The 22,917-nt window shown below is 37.2% G+C and overlaps 1 protein-coding gene across 2 annotated transcripts in view; it reads right to left on the bottom strand.

The window, feature by feature from the left end:
- Window positions 1-22,917, bottom strand: part of rbm19 (RNA binding motif protein 19) — a 216,903-nt gene that overhangs the window by 100,775 nt on the left and 93,211 nt on the right. For both annotated transcript variants that reach the window (XM_052032338.1, XM_052032340.1), the window contains exons 22-23: window positions 4,867-4,972; window positions 583-703 (exon numbers count right to left, since the gene is read on the bottom strand). In XM_052032338.1, coding sequence (XP_051888298.1) covers window positions 583-703; window positions 4,867-4,972 — 227 coding nt within the window. The remainder of the gene's footprint in view (window positions 1-582; window positions 704-4,866; window positions 4,973-22,917) is intronic.

The following is a 22,917-nucleotide window of genomic DNA, read 5'->3' as shown; positions in this document are numbered from 1 at the left end:
AAGACCCAAGAGAGGTGGAGAGGGAAGTAGTAAATGTGCTCCCAGGACCATTATCAACGGAAAGCTCCTCCTTTCTCTTCTCCCTTTCCCAACCACCCAACTTCGACATCTCCATCAAACTTGGAGCATCCACAAAGCACTTACCTGTCTCCTTGTTCCTCTCCCCTATCAATACTTTGTCTAATTGTGTATGCTTGGCAGATAGTGTATCTAAGTTATTTGAAAATAGGCTACCTGGTCAGTTGTTAATGGCAGGACCAAGCAAACTGGGATCTGCAAAAAGGCATAATTGGAGGAATGCAGAGATCCAGAGAACCAGAGACAGTTACAGAACCAGAGAAGGTTACAGAGATTGGAGAGTTAAATTAAGCCCACAAAAGATTGTGAATAAAAAGAGATATTTAAATTACATTTGTAGTCATTAAGGCAAAGCACTTTCCTCTGGCTCATTCAAAAACTCTGTTATTCTATTATTGTCCAACAGTGTAATTAATCACAATTTTTCTAAAAAAAATGCTTCAAAGCCCTAATTCTTAATATTTTCATTCATTGATATATTAATTTGCAGCAAAATTTGGTTACCATAGTAATGCTCAGCTGTTTTCTTGCGTAATGTCTCCAATGTATCTTCAGAGTCAGCCCATTCCAGTACTAAACGTCGACCATACAAGTGAGTACTATGGCAAAGGGCACTGAAGGCTTTCTGTAGAAAATAAGGAAAATAATTGAATGTTTCTGACTTGCTATCAATACATATATACACTAATTACAATTGTTTCCATTCACACAAATTTTACAAAGTTCGGCACAGCTTTGTAGGCTGAAGGGCCTGAATTGTGCTGTAGTTTTTCTATGTTTCTAAATAACTAACAGCAATTAAGTAATAATCTACTGAGTTATTATGCCTATTTATAATACGTTGCTACACTAATTGTAAATGTAGCATGCAAAACAGCTGCACTAGCAGAACTACTTGGTGTTATCATGGTACAAACATGTTTCCACATTGGAAATGAAACATACAACAATGAATTCAACCACACGTTGGAAATAAATGCTCCAGAAACACAATGAAGTGCTCTTAAAAATGACAAATCAATGTTAAGCTAAAGAGGAAAACTATGAGATGAAATTAAGAACACTGAGAAGTTCATCCCCTAGTATTAGCTGTCACTGTTTAGTACGAGAATTAAAGTGAAGCCGATTGCATGATCAGAATTGCTTGATGCATTGTCTAATACTTTTGACTGCTCTTGAAAAAGATACATCTAGAATTTCACTTCAAATCTGCAAATGGTCCAATGACTGGTTTTGGGGAATAGTATGTAACCCAAGGGGTTTTAGGGAAAGCTATTAAGTACAGGACAACAGATACCAACCGGAGTCAGGTACTCAGCAGTGGGCTGGAATCTGATCAGAGAGGTCCTCTGCAAGTTGTGCAGAAGCAGCCTTTACAGATACTGTAAAGGCTTGCGTCTACAGAAGTGACCAGCAGATGCCAGGGGTCGCTAGAAGTGAATGAAATTCCTGCAAGTGAAGTTTGCAATCATCAGGCAAAAACATCAAGCGGATGATAGACATCAGCCTTCTTCTAAGGACTCCTCCATTGCATAATTGTTTTTAGTAGTCCGATTCATTTCACATTCTATCAGAAAGACCCAAGTATATTGGATACACCAAAGATCATGAGCCTCAACATCTTCCTGGATGGATTGCTAAAGACTTGTTCTCCAGGATTAACTTTGTCTCTAGCCAACCTGTTGCAATGTAGCTACAAACACCAGTGCCTACCCAACAATGTGGATAATTTGCCCATGCATATCCTTTGCACAAAAAGGTAAAATCCAATCCAGTCAATCATTGCCCCATCAGTATACTTTCAATCAAAGTGATGAAAAGTTGTGAAGACCGCACTTTTACCCACAATACTCTGTTTGGCTTCCAACAAGACAAAAATGGAGAAAAGGAGCTGATTTCCAGAGGGGTGGGCTGATGATATCAGAGGAGCATTTGACTGAGCATGACGCCCATGAGCCATAGAAAAATTGAAGTTAATGGGAATCAAAAAAAAACTTTCCACTGACTGCATATGAGAGGTCAGTCATAAGAGTGCCAAAACAAGTCTGTAGGAGTTCCACAGACAAATGTCTGGAGTCCAACCATTTTCTGTGCTTCAGCAATGACCTAACCCTCTGCCTTAACGTCAGGAGTAGAAATGCTCGCTGATGACTGTAGCACCCTGTTCCATGCCTCAGATCATGAAGTCCATTCACACTAACTGCCAGAACTGAAAATATTGTTCATAAGTGGCTAATCAAGTTCCCATTATACAAGTGCTAGCAAACACTACATCAGGCTTTTGGACTACTTTCTTGGGACAACAGGAGAAATTGAGACACATCTGCAGGTTCAGAATTGCTGACCAGACAAGATTTCTAAATCAAACAAACATTAAGATGAAGAGTTCAAAGTTTAAGGTAGCCAGGCTGATAAAGACATCCTCAAAGAGCCCACTGGTACATTGTAGTAAGTTTCTGAGACAGAGGGCAAGATCATATCTACTGGTCAAAAAAAAAGCAAATTTTCTGACATTTTTCCCCGACAAATTCAACTCCTAACAGATATATAGTACCTCTGTACAGAAAAACTGGGGCAGAAGTTTATCAGCAACTTGCTGAATAACTTAAAACTTGCCTAGAAATTTGCTGGCACCCAGTCAGGCGCATTGATTGGTTACATCAGAATGCGGCAATAACCCCTTCAGCCTTGGGTCTACTATTTGAAAAGTCAGTAACACCTTGGAGTGAAGTCTGGGGTACTTCTGAATCTAAACTAGTTTTGTTACATTTACATTAAAATTAGGAACTGAGTGGAAGTTAATCTTACATTAAGTGCAACCCAACTAATGATGAGATCCTCTGTTACAATTAAGATCTTCGAGTCTGTGATGAGTTAAACTCCTCAATGCTTAATTTTATGATGATATTAAATCACTGCCTCCATAATATGTTCATATTTCAATAATTCAATGTTAGGCCTGTTCTAACTCAATTTTTTGACTGGAAAATGCTTAATATACATTTCCCCTTTGGTCATTTTTGTTTTAGTTGCAAAATATAATCTATTCTTTATTACCTTATTACAGATCAGAGGAACACTATAATCTGCATCTTATAACCTTATCATCTGTGGTAAATATTTGGTCAGGATTAAGATAAAAGGGTTAAAGATTCATGATACACTTCATGTTTAATATTCATCACTGGGGCTTTAGGTTTATTATTGTGTAAAACTCTCACATGATTATCAATTCACTTAACTGTATTTGTCTGGAACAGGCCTTTCTGAAAATTGGTCAAACTGCTCAAATCATTTCTGACCACAGCGAATGATGCTTAACGTTTAAGTACTGCCCACTTGAGACTCTTTTCTTGGTCATACTATAGTGGGACTAAAAAACAAACAGAATCTGGAGATATTTTGCTCAAGGAGAGCCTTCAGCTTTTCAAGCTGGCTTTGACAGCAATGTAATTAGACTTTCCATATCTTCACAGTGTACCACATCAAATTAAAACTCAGATCTGCTTCAAATCCACAGCAAGCATTTCAAAGTATTAATAACAACCTGAAATTGACTTAGTTCCTAAGCCAGATGTTCATAACATTCATCTTGAAGGGATGCTTATCTTAACAAAAACAAAAGCTTATACTTTATGTTGCAATAGAGATTGGAACGGAGTAACTAAGCATGGATAATTCTTTGCCTTTGATTTTGTGAGGATATACTGGCCAAGTTCAGAAATCTCATGCATTCATGCACAACTATGGAAGAATAGAGCTTGCTACATTTTACATTTGTTGTGTTTTATACAGCTGCAACATGACTTGCCAACTTTCATACTCATTTCCTCTGACCGATAAAGACAGGCATGCTATACATCTTCTTTACCACCCTATCTACTTGTGTTGCCACTTTCAGGGAGCTTTGGACTTGCACCCCAAGATTCCTATATACATCTATGCTCCTTCTGTTCCTGCCATTTACTGTATACTTTCCTCTTATATTTGACCTTCCAAAATGCAACACCTCACACTTGTCTGGATTGAACTCCATCTGCCATTTCTCCGCCCATATTTCAAACTGATCTCTATCCTGCTATATCCTTTGACAACCTTCCTCACAATCCACAGCTCTGCCAATTTTTGTGTCATCTGCAAAGTTACTAATTAGTACACCTACATTTTCGTCCAAATCATTTATTGAAATCACAAGCAGAGGTCCCAACATTGATTCCTGTTGAACAAGAATGGTCACAGACTTCGAATCAGAATAACACCCCTCCACCAATACCAATGTCTTCTGTGGCCAAGCCAATTTTGAATCCAATTATAATGTTTGAAGCTTTTCTTAAATTTATTTAAAAAAAATATTTGAATCGTTTCGAGTCATTTTTAAATGCCTTTGATGATCAAAGGTGTTTAAAAACAGTTGGAAGGCCATTGACAACAATAAGGTGTTGAAAAGCCATTGGGGTGTTCCTGGGTGGGGCTCAGGATGTGCTGTCTGTTGTCTAGTCATTGCTCACAGCCCACTCCACCCAAACCACAGTCACAAGTGGCAAATGTGGTTATAGGAACAATACAAGGAATAAGCACAGGCAGTGGGCTGGATTGAGCAACATTCAGCCCACAGAAGTGGCTGAGACGAGCTTTGACTATAGCACTTTCCGGGGTCTGAAGGAACACTCATGCAATTAACTAATTCTTTCCAAGTCACAGAAGTAAGCATACAGTGCAAACTAGTTAAAATCATTTTTTCTTTGGAATATTTGTACTTAACTGAGATTATCTTGATAAATACTGTACCTTTGCTTCTTGTTTAGTGAGAAACTCAACAAATCCAAAGCCCCTGTGTAGGCCAGTTCCTCCCATTTTCTTAGGCAATCGCACACTTTTTATTTCCCCAAAAGTACTGAAATAGAAGGAAAACATATTTATGGATTCAATAAGTATATACATTTCATTAGTAGTATCCAAAAAATCACTGTGGCTAAATGCTGCTAACAGGTTTGATGTTTCTGAATTCTAGGCAACAAAATGACTAATTTTACCTTGCATCACTTTGGGAACAGTGCACATTACATTTCCATCAAATCAACATGTGTTAATGTGCACGTGAGATACAAAAATATTAGACTGAGCTTTCACAGTTTATAACATCACCAAATTTTTATATAGATACAGCCATCACCACTTGTATTTAACTTCAACTGGTTCACAAAAATTCTAGATTGACTTGGGTAACTGGTTTAACTCTCAGTTCAGCTCTCAACTGTAAAGTTGAAACATTTTATTGAAACAAAAAGGTCTGTAGAAACATCAAAAAAGTAAACCTTAATTAACTCAAAAACACTATTATTGCTGTACAAATCTCTGGCCAATATTCTCCCCTTAAAAAATTTAAACTTTCTTTTTCTACCTGCATTCATCTATCAATTTTAGCTACTTTATTGCCTATCTGTTCTGAGCACATGATACACAAGTGATAAACCTTGCTGATCTGCAAAGACATTTTGTTAGCTAACATTGAAGATCCTAAAGATTCTCTTCAATCACGATAGAAAGTACTTATTTGTTAGCTTTGAACAAGGGAAAATAAAATAGAGATGGGGAAGATGTGAACTATTGCAAAATAGTCAGTGATTTAAGAAGAAAGGTAGAGAGATGTTTCTGTAAAGAAGGATGAAAAACAAGAGGCAATTAGAAAATAAAGGATTAAAACTTCAGCAACAGTGTGATTGCAATGCACAAGGAACATATGCTAGTTTGACCCTTATGCATCCCAGATCTGAAATTGGTGCTCAAAACTCATTAGCATGATTGCAGCATCAGCCAGTGCCAATCACACTGCTTGGTGTTTGCATTCACAGGACTCTGCACAGAAATAGTAGGACAGTCAAAGGCACACGCTGGGCAGGTACTAAATAGTAACACGTGTGAACAGTTAGAGTTTTTGGTGTTGTTATTGAGTGAATACATTTATTTTTGGCACAGTGATTTGGTTGAATCTTGTCTTCATGACTTGCACTGAATCAGACAACAAGATGTTCAGTAACAAAGGTACAGTAACAAGGGAGTGGTGAGCATCACTGATAGGTCCACTTTGAATGATCATCCCAAAATATCCCTGAAAAGGTGGTGGGGACCTCCTCCTGACCTACCGCAATGTTTATGCTTAAGGAAATTCCATATTGCTGTTGGTTGGGCAATTCTAGAATTGTGACCCAACAACCAAAGTAGTTTGACTTTAAGCCAAATTGCAGGATATAGGGCAAGTCATCTGATTCTTCACCCCACCCCCCTCCTTTCTAGCTATTGGAGGTTGTATTTTATCTCCCCCCCACCCCCTCCCTCAAAAGTGTTGGCAAGGAAGTACTGGCGATTTGCTGTCATTCATTTTATAGATGGTACCCCTACAGCTAGCTTATATTGCTGCACAGCAATGAATATTCATTTAGATCAAGTAGTTCGCAGGGTCCTGAATGAACTGTTTGGAGCTGCAACCATCCAGTTAAATGAAGAACTTGCTTCACATCCTTAATTGCTGCCTTGTAGACGTGGAAGATCTTTGCTCACCTTGGAGTTGAAATCAGTGCTAAATAATATGCAAGGATTCCTGCTAGTTGGGTATCTCAGCCTGCTGCTTTGTACTCGAGATGGGGTTGAGTTCACTTCTTGCGTTGACAACCACAGAGTTTACAAATGCAGGAGTGGGATGGAAACTGGGACACACGTCTGTCACCTGAATGACCTAGGCTGCTGTCTCCAGTGGAGCATCCCAGCACGAGTCTGAGGCATGCAGCAAGTTGTGAATCTCAGTGACCACTCTCTTTGAAAACCTTAGCCTTCAGACACATTATTCCTGGCAGATTGATGTAGGATTGACACTCCAAGAGGAGCCTTGGCCCCTTTGGGCCAGAGCTAGAGCCAGAGCCCAAGCTCTTTTCCATTTCCTTCAAGTCTCTCTGGCAAGGCAGCCTTGTCTTCGGGTCCTGTCCTCCAGTTTTGCAGGTCCAGTGGGGCCAAAATTGAAGCTCCCATTGGCATCTCAACCTTCACCAGAATTCTGTGAAGTGTGTCTCCTCAACTAAATCCCCAACAAACCTTCAAGTAATTAAGACAGGGGATGGGGAGTTCTTCCTGTTGCTCAGATCTGGTCTCCAGTGCACGGTTCAAACTGTAGATTAGTTGCATTGACATGACACAATTTGGCAGGGCAGGCATCACACCAGCATTGCATAAAGATTGATATCATTAAGTGCTAGCACTGCAAAAGCAGTGAGAGGCATTGTACAATGCTACACTGGATTGTTATGATTGAAATTCCAAGTAATTGCAGCCAGCACCAAGCCCCCCCCCCCCCACACACACACACACACACACCCTCCCCTACGTTTCAATGTATTGGTGTTCCAAAACAGGACTTTCCTGGAAGAAGTCAGCTACATACTTGCTGGTAAATTCTGTGCACAAGAAAATCCCATTACGTTTTGGCATGCTTTCTGCTGCCAAGTCCCAACCAAGTTGAAAAAGATTTTGACAGGCAACAAGCTGACAAAGTTACCAAAACTCTAAAATGTTTCTGACATTCAGAATCACTCAAAACAATTCCAAAACTCTTCATAAATTTGAAAAATTTAAAACAAAGAATATAAAAGAAAATCAGTCTGCAATTGGCAAACACTGGCAAAAAGCTGTCAACAATTTCAAGACTTGTGCCTTAATATATGCAATGCATCGAAATTTCAAATTTACTGCTACTTTTAATCTCTCAGCTCCGCATGGAACTGCCAATATATTCATATAAAACTACTCCACATTTTCAAAGAATGGGGCTGGATTAGTACTGGGATAAGATTTACTGATGTTAGAACAATTTGGAGGGATTGGAATGGGGTGGATTCCACATCAGGATCATTGCCAGAACCAACAGAGGTTTGAGGTGTGGAGGGAGGAAACAGATTGAGGCTTGAGACTCCATGGTTGGGGGACCAAATGCTGAAGGTGAATAATTAACTTACATGGAAGGCATGCAAATGTAACATTACAGTAATAAAGTGCAAGTTATGCTGGAAGTGCCCAAAGTTAGTCACTCTCAAGATAACATGATAAAAGTTCTCCTGCAATGTGTTGCGTGGCGAATGATGTCACCTTGGACACCTTGACATGAAAGGTAAGGGTATAACATGCCTGTAAGATACTGACTGAATTTTTAAAGTGACATAGAATGAAACAAAAGTGGCCATTATTCCTCCAGGAGAAAAAGCTTCTCAATTGCATAACACTAAAAAGAGTATTATACAATTGAATTTTCAGTTGAAGATGCCCAGACCTCTTACATATGAAGGCAACCAACACATCAAATCAGCATAGTTATGTACGACGTGCCCAAGTTTATAATAAACTTGTTGGAATTATTTCCAAATTTAAATCTAGCAGTTCTATTCGATATGGAGTAGAGGAAAAATATCAATTTTAATGGAAGATAGAGGTCAGAAAATAATTGGAAAATATCTCAGGAGGTGCTCTACTTTCTTATTAGCAGCATTAGTAAAATCTCTCTGATTGAGAATGGTATATAGAAGAGGTAACATTAACCATATGCTATTTAAAATTAGAATTGCTGAGTTGCCACATTGTGATTTCTTATCGATCTTTTCAAAGTTACAGTTCTTTCAATGCTTTCCTGAATATTTTACAAAGAAACTAAAAGCCATCTCTAACTCAATATTCTTGCAGAAGCAGCAGAGTTTGGGACAAAAACTTTTTATAAATTAACCAGCAGCAACTTAATTTGTATGCAACAATGTTTACATGACATTCCATCTGAAACGATGCCTCACAAGGAAAGCCATTCTATGTAGTTTTATTCACGTAATAAAGGTCACATTTAATGCACTGTTTTCAATGCATTTCAGTTAACAGCTAAGACTTGGATTTAAAACAGCTAAACATGGCTTCATGGAAAGGATAAAGTAATTTACTCTACACTGATAGAAAAAGGCAACATGCAAGAAGCAGAACATTGGCAAACCAGCTAAAATAACATACATCAAAATATGGTCCAATAAAAATAATGCCTGTTTAAGAAAAATTGAGACAGATCATACTCCTTTCCACTAAAAAAAACTACTCAGAGCTTTACAAGTAATTTAAATATAAATACAAAATGGCAACTGTAATGTGTAAATAAACAAAACATGGAATTTACTGGTTCTACACAAAACAAACACCAGGCATTTTAGCCAATAATAAGAAAGGGAACACTGGAGTGATTATTCACAAAATAAGTACTCCCTTGTATCTTTTCTGATTTGTAACAGGCAAAAATACTATCATGACTGTGTACAATACACTTTCATTCTTAATTACATTTAATTTTTTTCATGCTTAACAATGCAAAAATATTTTCTGTATATTAGACCAAAATGAAGCATTAGCCTAAAATTTGCAGTAATGAACATCTTAATAAGCAACAGAGAAACTGAAACTAGATACAATGTTAACCAAGTGCACCCAGCATGATCAAGCATTTATCTACAGCATTTCTTGAAACACTACAGTGTGCAAATTTGGGATTATGGAAACCACAAATGAATCTGCACGTTCTCTTTCAAAATTCTGTCCATGTAGTATTCAAGGAGGAAAATCTAAGTTAAGCAAAAATGTTATGCATAAGCTATCATGACTGTGCCGGCACCTTGAACAATCATTCAAAAATAAGCTGAATGTCCCTAACTGTGCAACATCTGTGTAATGACAGAACCGATTTATTAGATCTAATAGAAGATGCGAGAAGGGTGGCTGTAGCAGAGGTTAGAGGAGACATCAAAACAGCTGCAAAACAGATGCAAACACAGTAAATCCACTTTGTTCTGCAGCCTTTTCATGACCTTTAATACAATGAAAATTCAAATGTTAGGCTTCAAGAGATGCTTGCCATTATGAAATTGGCACTGCTAGACTGAAGGAACAAAGCATTAGTCATGTAGCTTTAAGACAAATCCACCATCAGCCACAGGGATCACAAGTATAAGCACAAAAGAAAAAGCACTACAATGAATCTGAAATGTGGACAGATATTTTGAAATATTTTGCAGAAAAAAAAGATACTGTTTCAATCCCTTGACTCTTCAGTTTAATTTTAAACAGTTAATTGTATTTAATCAAATTGATATGCTAAATGCTGATTAAAATGTAGAAGTCTGAACATGTCATGTTAACAAGTGCTACAATTTAAGGAATTCAAAGGCTGCTTTCCATTGAACACTTGTTTTATTTTTTTTAAATTGTATTGAGTGAATTTGGAACTCTACCCACTTCCTAACTTTTACAACAGCTTAACATTAATAATGAAATCCAAACTCAAGCATTTCTCTCTCCTGCTAAAGGCTGTTAGGAGAATAGATATTAAAATAATTTCTAAATGTCAACATTTTAAAAATTCCTTAAAACGAAAGCAAAACTAATGAACAACTTTGTACATGTAAATTATTATGAAGCACCGTCAATTAATACCATTTGAAGCCCAATCTGAGTTTACAGCCTTCATGCAATTTAAGTTTCTTTTCCTTTCCCAGAACATTCTCAAGAGATTAGTTTATTTGACCATGTTGCATCTATGAGAGCCATTCCAGTAATACCTTCTTTCTTTACTACACAGGCCACTTCAAGGGACTGAAAATCAACCTTAGAATAAACTCCACAAAAATCTTATGATACATTCAAAATTTGATACTCAATTTCCATCATGTAAACTACCCCTTTAAATAGGGCAACCATTTAAAAGTCAACCATTTGCAATTACAATAATTACCAATTACAATGTTTCCACTTCCAACAAACTACAGAATAACTGCAATGCACTAATAGAATGTATGAGAAGACAGAGTTATATAGCACCAGGTTCCAGCAGCACCTTCCATGATCTTGTTTTGCACAGGATTCTTCAGCTTTACTCCATAATGAGAGCGATTGATAGTTTTTAAACTGAAGCTCTTGGAGATGATTGTTAAGGAAAAGAATTACAGGGTTAGAAATCAACAACACATTTAAACAATAAGCATGATGGCTAAAAATATCCATGTCAGGAATGCTTGATTGGCATTTTGAGTTGCAGCTAAGGAAGTGTTTAATTTGGTCTTATTCATTCTTTGAACATCATCTTTTATGTAACAACTTCACATTCCAATGAACTTGGTTTAAAATTTCTGTAGCAACAAATCCATTCTTCAAAGCATCTCTCCTGTGAAACACCTGAAGATAGTTTGCTACTTTAAATGTGTTACATAAATGGAAGTTCTTAATTTTCAAGGAAGGATTATTGTTGCTGTTTTCATCCAAATATGTTTGCAACAGCAATATTTGTATTAATTACAAGATTGTGGAAGGTAAGCATTTGAAGGTATGTTGTCATATCTCATTAACTCTCAGTCACTAACATTCTGAGATGAAAAGGCAATTTTCCAAATTGAAATTACTTGTTCTTTGTTAAATAAACCTCTTTTTCAGGTCTAATTTGTGGAATTGTGGAGGGTGAATCTGGAATTGGGGGCCAAGTGAGATTCCCCAGAGGTAATAAGCACATAAGACTTGAAACAAGCCATTTAGACACCTGGGTCTGCTCTGCCTTTGGAGATAAATGATCTCACTCCATTTTGCTACTTTTGTCCCGTATCTCTTAACACATCACAGTTAACAAAATCCTGTTAAATACAGATGTAATATTATTAATTGATCTAGAATTAATTAAAATTTGAGGAAGAATGTTTCAAACTTCATTCGCCCTCTGCATATGTAAGTATTTCTTAACTTCAATCTTGAAAGGTCTGGCAAAAATAAGTTCACATCATCTGAACTGATAAGAGAAATATCATGAAAACTTCAATTTTTTTTCAGTTAATTCTTTTCTACTTATATGCATGGTACTTCAATAATCTATCTAAACAGGTTCCTCCTGCCTCTTCTGACCACCATTGCTTCTATATTTGTTTCTATTCTTTTTAGATACTAAGTGGAAACTTCACATTTGTCTACACTGAAATTCATCTGTAGCACTTTCCTCCATAGTCCACTCTGTTAAATCTCTTTGTACGTTAACCCTAACCTTTTTGCAATCAGCAAATTTGGTAATAAAAAAAAAGCATGAAACCCATCTCCTATGTCAAAAAGAATTTGAAAGAATGGTTCCTCAATCAGGAAATAATTGTAAAACTGAATATTATCATTAGTTCCTTTAAAACCCTGGAAGCCTGGATCAATTGCTCCTCAAAGTAAAAATATTGACCTCACTGCTGTTATTTCGTTTTTCTTAATTATAGCAAGACCCCTCACTCATTCAATGTTAACTTCCTTGGGTGCTCAGCATATTATCCTTTTCTATAATAAGTACTGGGACAAGGCAGTTACTCAGCACAACTTTCATTTTCTTACTTTCATTTATAACCTCATCATGAACTTTCCTGAGCCCCACTGTCTTTTTCTTTAGGAATCGTACACACCTCTTCAATTTTTTTAGTCATTCCAGTCTAACTCACAATTGGAAAGGCAGTATGAATACATCATTTGCAAGAAGCCAATATTGATAACTCTTCCATATATCTATTGATTTTAAAATTCTAACCTACTACTTACTTTTATTTACAGTCCTCAAGCTCAGCAAAGGATAAATCAGGTCTGTATTTCAGAGAATGTTAACCTCGTCTTCATACTAAGCGTGAGTGTTGATAGCTGCATTAAAACCCCTTTTGGATATCTGCAACATTGTCAAATATGCAGCATCATCACTAACCACAACAATATCACCAGCTGAATAGTGCAATGGGGTGTGAAACAAAAGTTGCACTACTGATCACTTGGTATCAGAAAAAAAAATTCAGACAGCTTTCAGTTTCTACATTGAAAGATAAACAGTGTACCCCCATGTTAAAGCAGTTTGGGTGAAGGAAATTCACCCTTATGGAATTCATTTAAAAAATTGAGATACGGAATAAAAATTGGCTCTCACAGAATGTATGTGAGAAAAAAAATAAATACAAATTGCAAAAGAAACAACAAATTTTGTCATTTTTTTTCAAGAATTTGTGTTACAGAAAATTGCAATATGGATGCTTTTTTAGGAATGCAACCCCTCTATAACACAGGAGTGTGCTGTATTTCCAAAATTTCCCCCAATCTAATCTAATTCACAGGTTTAAAAAAAACTCCCTTTCTAGATTTCTAAATAACAAGGGCAATGTGATTTTGCAACTTACTGCCAAAGGGAAAAACAAAACAGATGGCATGAATGCAAATTGGGTAACATAAAGCATAAAGAGGAAGTCAAGTACTGTTTCACAGGAAGTGCTTTGGGGCATTATAAACACAAAAATATGAAAAAGCCAGGTGCATTCCTGTTCTTTGATATTGCTCACCATAGGATACAAGCAATGGATGAAGTACAGAAATGCCAGATTAGCACTCAAATCTGGACCTTGAAATGTTTTAATAAGGTTGGATACATAGTAGTTTGAGTTCAGGAACAGTGCCTTACAATAACACACCTTTATGTAGTAACATTTATTGTCATTTATACAACACTTTTAACACAGTGAAATATCTCAAGACATAGACAAAATATGACACCAAGCCACATAGATATTATAAGAGATAACCAAATCTTTGGTCAAGGAGGTTTAGGGTGGCAACTCAAGAATTCAGGGCATTGACAGTGGAAGACACACACAAATGGTGAAGAAAATCAGGAATGCAGAAATAGAGAGGGGAAGCTCGTGTAGATACTTGAACTCAAGAACAAATTCAAGACACTGCTCGGCCAGGAGTAAATTTGGTCAGCAAGCGCAAGAGTGTTGGCGAGTGAGTCTTCATATGACGCAGAATACAGGTAACAGAGTTTTGGATCTCAGGTTTACAGAAGGTAGAAGATCGAGGTCCAAGCAGTTCACTACAGAATAGCCGAGTTTGCAGATAACTCATGGATGAGTACTTCAGCAGCATATTGCTGAGATAGCAGGAAACATGTGGTCAGAACTTCGGTTCATATGAGATGCCTATTTGTATGGCAAGTTTCAATAGCAACAAGAAATAAACTTACCTCAGACTTCAGCTAAAAGTATCATTTGTTCAATATTGTTCCAAGGTACACCTTTTCTCTCCACCTAACTTACCTAACATTTAGTACTAATCTTCTATTAGCAATCTACTGATTTCACAGAACACATCAATTCCCACAAATGCTTTACATAAGCAAATGGTGAGCACAAAATCAAAGTTAGAGTGGTGGTTTCCATTTTTTTCTTTGGTTTATACATTCTGCACACAACCAGCCATCAATATCAAAACAATTGCAAGTACAAAAATTGTAAACAAAAAATTTTCCAATCAATATTCTTCCTTAATATGATAATTTATGAAGCAGACACAGCTATGACTATGCTCCACGATGGCTATAAATTTGATGACCTAGAAAACTGTAACACACATGAAACCCTTAGTGATTTAACAGCAATGTTAGAGCTTTTTGTGATTTTATTACAAAATTATGTAATTATTTCAATGAGTGGCCAAAGCAGAAAATTTAATAAGTATTTTGAACAAATGTTCTAACAGCATTCTGGCCTGTTAGATGCATTGTTCATAAAAATGACCAGCAAAATGAAGTTTTTACAGCACTATGATAAATACTGATGCCAAAAGATAATCATTGGGCCAGGTTATCAGAATTCAGCTGTTGAAACTGAAGTCAGTCCCGGAATTCCAATTATATCCCATGAAATATCCAAATTTGGAAGGCCATATCTGGACTTGGTGGGATGTCCCAGCATGATGTAGGGTTAATGTGGGATTAGCGTAAATGGATGGTTGATGGTGAGTGCAGAATCTGTGGGAGGTAACTAGAGCGCAGGGGGAAATCTATGATAACCTGATCAAGGGAACTATCATTCCTGTATCTACCTTGATAAGATCTGAAAGAATTTTGTACGTTGCAACAAGATCACCCCTTAATTCTTCAAAACCCATTACAGTGCAGGTCCTGTCTGCTTATTCTTTCTTCGATGGATAATCCCTCTATCCCAGGAATCAATCTGAGGAATCTTTTTTGCACTCATTCTATCCCAAGTACAGGGAAGCCAGCCCTACAAATAATATTCCAGGTGTAGTTTCACTGGCCCCCTGCATAACTTCAATAAGGCATCTTTACTCTTGTATTCAAATCTTGCAATAAAGGTCAACACACCATTTACCTTCCTAATTGTTCACTGTAAATTAATATTGATTTTCACCAATGCATTTACAATGGCAATCAGGTCCTTTTGAATCGTCTTGCTTAAAAAAATTCTGCTTTTCAATTGTTCTACAAAGTGGATGACCTTGCATTTTTCCACATTCTATTCCATTTGCCACATTTCTACCCATCTATATACCCTTCAAGCTTTCTTACAACCTCCTTACAATTCACATTCTACTCAGTTTCTATCATCAGCAATGTTGGATACATTTAATTTGGTTCCCTGTATAACCTTAGGACAAGGCAACATTTTTGCCACACAACTACCAGACAACAGTCATTTTCAACATTCAATGTCAAGAGCATCAACAAATTTCTCACCAACCAGAAACTGAAGTGCATCAACCAAGCAAATAAAGTGACAACAAGAGCAGGGCAGAGGCCAGTATCCTGCAGCACGTGCCTCATCTCCTCAACCCAAAGCCTCTCCACTATCTACAAACACAAGCCATGAATGCAATGGAATACTCTTCATTTGTATGGACGAGTGCAGCATTAACAGCCATTGAGGTGCTCACTTGATGAGCACTCCCATCCATCATCTTAAACATTTTCTTCTTCCAGCACTTGCAAAATATGGCTGAAATCTGTACATGACTATAGTCAGTACAATCTACAGGGAGTTTTGCAGAAACTCCATAACTCACAGTCTTACACATGGAAGAGCAAGAGCTGCAGCAAAACGATCATCTGAATGTTCCCTTTCATTTCACACGCCACCCTGAAAAAACTGATCTTTCATTGCTGCCGGGTAACGAGAAGCCCTGCACTATAGCACCGTGGGATCACATTCACTGCAAAGACTGCAGTTGTCCAAGAACTGTCAACTTTGGGTATTAGGAATGGACAATAAATGCCAACTTTGAAAGTGATACCCATATTTTGCAACTTTATAAAATGAAAAGGGAACAAATATTTCAACCCAGGAGGTTTACCCAGTTAAGGCCTGAATTTTAACCGAGTGCCTGCTACAATCTACACCGATTAATGGCATCACCAACTTCTCTGTTCAGCTTTTTTCATAATTTATCATTTGTAAATGCTCTCATGGCTCTGAAAGAAGGTACTAATCTTTTGCAGATCTAATACCAAAGAGTAAAGGAACAGATGTCAGTAAAAATTCTCTTCAAAATATATTGACACTTAAAAAAATTTTAAATAGGTTGTGTACACAAAATATTTTAAGAGCATAACATTTTCAATAATTTTGACCAATAATCTGAAGAAAGAAAATAAGAATAACAAAAAATTACACAAAATTTCTGAGGCTGGGAGGAAAAAAAAACCAAATTTTCATCCTACTCTTCATTGCACGAATAAGAATTTGGTAAAAATCTCCTCCCTTTATTCCTTCATGGCCTTGGCAGAAATCACCTCTTTTCTTTTCAGCCTTCCAAAAACTCCAAACTTTAGTTAAATTTAAAGATCATTGAACCAAAAATGAATATCAGGTGAAGCTACAACAGTGACTGCACGCATACTAAGCGTTATATAAAGTGCAAAATAATCTCATATCCAGGTACCAAATGTGAGCTTCACAGCCCTACTGAATCTAGCTGTGAACAATGGTGGGCAAATAAGCAACCAATGGGAGGAGGCCCTGAACATCCCCATCGACAACAACTGTGAAGCCTAGCATGTAAAAGCAAAGATGAATTGTTCGTAACCATCTTTAATCAGAAGTGCAGGTAGACTATATATCTTGAACATGATCAGAGGACACATCATCACAGAAGCTTATCTTTAAAATTTTAAGCAATGAGAAACATTCCTGATTCCAAAATATTGGCCTTTAGATTAGAAAAGGTTCTTCCACAAATTATCTCTGAAGACCAGACAGGATTTATTCAGAATCATTGATCTACATTTTAATATTCAGAGATTAATAAATATTATATATACCCCTTCATCCCAAATTCCAGAATGTGTTGTTTCACTAGATGCTGAAAAGGCGTTTGGCAGAGTCGAATGGGAATATCTATTCAGTACACTTCAAAAATTTAATTTTAGTCCTAAATTTATATCTGCGATTAAAATGATTTATTATGCACCTAAGGCTTCAATACTTACTAATAATCAAAGATCTCCTTTGTTTAGGCTTTTTCGAGGTACTAGACAAGGCTGCCCATTAAGCCCTTTATTATTTGATATTGCTTTAGAACCTTTGGCTATTGCACTTCAGGATTCTTCAAATATATGTGGTATTACTCGTGAACAGAAGATTCATAAGATATCTCTTTACGCAGACAACATGTTACTTTATAATTTCTAATCCAGAGGAATCTATCCCAACAGTACTATCATTATTAGATCAGTTTAGTGTTTTTTCTGGCTATAGATTAAATCTTAATAAGAGTGAACTTTTTCCATTAAATATGCAAACCCCAATTTATAGCCAATTACCTTTTAGATTGGTAACTGACTATTTTATGTATTTAGGTGTTAAAATTACCAAGAGACATAAGGATTTATTTAAAGCTAATCTACTACCTCTAATTGACAATGCTAAACAATTATTTACTAAATGGTCCCCACTGTCTCTATCATTGGTAGGCTGAATTAATGCGGTTAAGATGAATATTTTACCAAAATTTTTATATTTATTTCAAGCAATTCCAACTTTTGTTCCGAAATCTTTTTTTGACACTATTGATTCTAAAATTCTTTCATATATTTGGCAGAATAAAAACCCAAGGTTAAGTAAGAAATATTTACAAAAACTAAAAAAGGATGGTGGTATCGCCTTGCTTAACTTTAGATTATATTATTGGGCAGTGAATATTAGATATTTAATATTTTCAATACAAGATTCAGATGCAATTCAACGCCCCAACTGGGTACACCTTGAGTCCCAATCAGTACTTGAATTTTCATTAGTTTCTATTTTAGGAGCTCCACTCCCTTTTGCACTTACCAAATTAAGTAAACATATGATTAACCCAATTGTTAAACATACAATACAAATATGGTTTCAATTTCATAAATTTTTTGGATTGAATAAATTTAATCTATCAAGTCCCATTCAATCATTTCCTTCATCCATGCAGAGTTGATTCAGCGTTTTCCATATGGAAAAGGAAGGGAATAGTATGTTTTCGTGATTTATTCATTGATAACAGTTTTTCATCCTTTGAACAATTATCTAACAAATACAATTTGCCTAGATCACACTTTTTTCGATATTTGCAGATTAGAAATTTTTTAAAAGCTACCGTACCCTCTTTTTCCGACACCTTACATTAACTGAAATTATGGAAAAAATTTTTCGTTTTAATCCTTGTCAGAAAGGCTTGATAGCAATAATCTATGATATAATTATGAAAATTCGTTCTGAACCACTGGACAAAATTAAGAATGAATGGGAAAGTGAACTCCAGACATCTATACCTACAGAGACTTGGAAGAAAATTCTTCATTCAGTTAATACATCTTCAATGTGTGCCAGACATTCTTTGATACAGTTCACAGGACCCATATGTCCAAAGATAAGCTAGCTTGTTTTTTATCAACAGATCAACATGTAAATCAAATGTGGCTTCTTTGACACATATGTTTTGGTCCTGTCCTCTTTTGGAAAAATATTGGAAAGATATTTTTAACATTATTTCAAATGTATTGAAGATTGATTTACAACCTCATCCTATCACTGCAATTTTTCGACTACCAAGGATAGAGTCTGGCCATCTATCTGCCTCCGCTAACCGTATGATTGCCTTTGTTACCTTAATGGCCGAACGATCCATTTTGCTTAAATGGAAGTATCCAATACCCCCTACTACTTTTCAATGGTTCTCTCAAACTATATCATGTTTAAACTTGGAAAAAATTAGGAGTGGTATTGTTGATCCTTCGCTTAAATTTGAGGAAGTTTGGAGTCCACTTATTCAATATTTTCACATGATATAGATCCCCTTGTAATAACCTTTCAGAGGAATGGAGTGGACGACATAATTTTGCTCTGTTTCTACTGAGAAATTTTAGTCCAGTTCTTTTTTCTGTTTTTTTTTAATTTTTTTTTTCCTTAGCTTAGTTTGGTTTGATGTACTGTTTATAAATTTTCTTATTGTTTTGGGGATTTTTTTTTCTTTCTTTTATATTTTATAATAAATCTTTTTCTTTCCTTTCTTTTATATTATATTCATTCACTAAGAGATCGTTGGATCTACAGATTTTTTTTATATACTTTGTTTTTTATGATTATCCATGCCATGATTGTTCTCCTGATCTCTTTGTATCACATGTACAAACATTGGTTATATATTAATCTGTATTAATTTGAAAACTAATAAAAAGATTGAAAAAGAAAAAGAAATATTCCATCAAAGTAAAGACGAGTGCAGTAACGCAGGTTAAAGAAACTGGGTCCAACTAACATCCCAGTTATTCTACTAACTCTATTCATGTCTCTTGTCAAATGGAATTTCTCCCCTCTCACCTTAAATCTATGTCCTTTAGTATTTGATATTTCCACCCTGAGAGAAAGGGTTGATTGTCGAAGTCCACATATACCTCTCATGATTTTACATTAACTGAAAGAATTTGAACTGCATAGCTACCAATGTTTTGCATGAACTCAGACTATTGGATTACTTGTCCATTTCTCTGAATTACCACAAGAACACAAGAAAATAGAGAAGCAGGACTAGGCCACTAGGCTCTTCCAGCCCGCCCCACCGTTCCACATGGTCATGGCTGATCTATGCCACAAGATAAAGGAGAAGTAGGCCATTCGGCCCATCGAGTCTGCTCCACCACTTCACCATGAGCTAAACCATCTAGCCCCAATTCCTGGCCTTTTCCCCATATCCCTTGATACCCTGACTAATTAGATACCTATCAATCTCCACCTTAAACACCCCCAATGACCTGGCCTCCATAGCTGCACGTGGCAACAAATTCCATAAATCCACGACCCTCTGGCTAAAGAAATTTCTCCGCATCTCTGTTCTAAATGGGTACCCTCTAATTCTAAGACTGTGCCCTCTTGTCCTGGACTCACCCACCGTGGGAAACAACTTAGCCACATCTACTCTGTCCAGTCCTTTCAACATTTGAAATGTTTCTATGATTCTTCTGTACTCCAATGAATACAGTCCAAGAGCTGACAAATGCTCCTCATATGTCAGCCCTTTCATTGCAGGAATCATCTTCATAAATCTTCTCTACACCCTCTCCAACATCAGTACATCCTTTCTAAGATAAGGGGCCCAAAACTGCACACAGTACTCCAAATGAGGTCTCCCCAGTGCCCCCTGGAGCCTCATCAACACATCCTTACTTTTATACGCTATTCCTCTTGAAATGAATGCCAACGTAGCATTCACTTTCTTTACCACCAACCCAACCTGGAGGTTAACCTTTAGGGTATCCTGCACGAGGACCCCCAAGTCCCTTTGCACTTCCGAATTTTGAATTTTCTCGGTGTCTAAATAATAATCTGCCCATTTATTTCTTCTTCCAAAGTGTACAACCACACATTTCTTAACATTGTATCTCAGCTGCTATTTCTTTGCCCACTCTCTTAAACTGTCCAAGTCTCTCTGTAACCTTTCTATTTCTTCAACACTTCCTGCTCCTCCACCTATCTTGGTGTCATCTGCAAACTTAGCCACAAAACCATTTATTCCATAATCTAAGTCATTGATATACAGTGTAAAAAGAAGCGGCCCCAACACCAACCCCTGCGGAACATCACTAGTAACTGGCAGCCAACCAGAACAGGATCCCTTTATTTCCACCCTTTGCTTTCTGCCTATCAGCCAATGCTCTACCCATTCTAATATCTTTCCTGTAATTCCATGGGCACTCATCTTATTAAGCAGCCTCCCATGTGGCACCTTATCGAAGGCCCCCTGATAATCCAAATACACAACATCGACTGCTTCTCCCTTGTCCATCCTACTTGAGATTACCTCAAAAATTCCAATAGGTTGGTCAGGCAGGAGCTTCCCTTAAGGAAACCATGCTGATTTGGACCTATCTTGTCATGCACCTCTAGGTCTTCCATAACCTCGTCCTTGAGGATTGACTCCAATAACTTTCTAACCACCAATGTCAGATTAGTAGGCCTGTAATTTCCCTTTTGCTGCCTCCCTCCTTTCTTAAACAGCAGAACTACATTTGCAACCTTCCAGTCCTCCAGAACCATGCCAGAGTCTTTTGATTCCTGGAAAATCATCTCCAATGCCACCACAATCTCTTAAGCCACCTCCTTCAGAACCCGAGGGTGCACTTCATCCAGTCCGGGAGACTTATCTGTCCTTAGTCCATTCAGCTTCCCGAGCACCTTCTCTCTAGTAGTCTTGCCGGCCTCAACTCCTCCTCTGTGCCAGTTTCCCCACACCCTAAATTCCTCAATCTTTCAAAGATTTATCTATCTTCACCTAAATATAACTAAAGATCTGGCCTCCACCACCCTCAGGGCCAGAATTCCAGAAATTCACAATGGGCTGAGAGAAGAAATTTCTATGCATCTCACTTTTGAATGACAGACCCCTTATTTTGGACCCATGTCCCCTTGTTCATGACTCTCCCACTAGCGAAAACATCTCAGCTTCTACCATGTCAAACCCTATGAGGATCTTACGTGTGTGAATTTGGTCACCCCTCATTCTTCTAAACTCTGAGGAATACAGATCCAGACTGTTTGGCCTCTCTTGAAAAGAGAACCTCCTCATCCCAGTCCAATGATTTCACTGCTGCATCACCACCATGCCCAGGTCTCCAAAGTAATCCTGCTACATCTCATCACAGGTGGTTACAGGTGTAGTGATTCTTTTGCATTATGAGAAAGCTCCTTTGAGGCTACAGACTGCAGCCACATCATGATCATGCAGAAGATGCTAAGTGTCTTCCATCTGCCACTTCCTCTCTATTTGGCTGGCTACGCCTCTTTGAATGCCTAATGGTGCCATTCCAGCAAGGATAGATAAGCGATGGTTGGACAGTTTTAGACAATGGATCTTGTGTTTCGACTTTCCTTGCCAGCTTTCCTATATGTGTTGCAATCAACACAGATAAAGCTGGATGCATTTGGCTAATTATTTGCTTAGATGTTAAAAAAGATTTGTGTTATTGTGTAACCTTTTGATGTACTGTTTTGTTCTAAATACTAGAGGTTGCAACTCCCTCGGTTTAACATAGAAATCATGGTTTTTGATCAGTACTAGTTGATGGACCTTCATGATGTTGTGGATTTCCCAAAGCCACATCCCTTGAAGGACAAAACTGAATGCCACTGAGAGATCAACAAAAGCATCTCTTAGGGCCACCTTTGATATATTGAGCGAGATTTAGAGCCTAGACAGCGCACAACTTTCCACATTTGAAACCAGCTTGTTCAGGGATGAAGTGTTTTTCAAAAGTTTTCTTCCAAAGTTGACAAGAGACTATTTAAGGTGAAACAGGCATAAAGTTTGTACAGATGGCAAAGAATGGAGCAACACATACAAAATGCTGGAGGAACTCAATAGGTCAGGCAGCATGCATGGAAGGAAATGAACAGTCGATGTTTTGGGCGATATGGTACATGCTTTCAGGCTTTTGTATCTTCTGCCCAATGGGAGAGGGGA

The sequence above is a fragment of the Pristis pectinata genome, chromosome 17 (genome assembly GCF_009764475.1).
Source record: "Pristis pectinata isolate sPriPec2 chromosome 17, sPriPec2.1.pri, whole genome shotgun sequence".
In the NCBI taxonomy this organism is placed as follows: domain Eukaryota; kingdom Metazoa; phylum Chordata; class Chondrichthyes; order Rhinopristiformes; family Pristidae; genus Pristis; species Pristis pectinata.
Note: the sequence above shows the minus strand (reverse complement) of the source record. Positions and strands in the feature narration are given on the sequence as shown.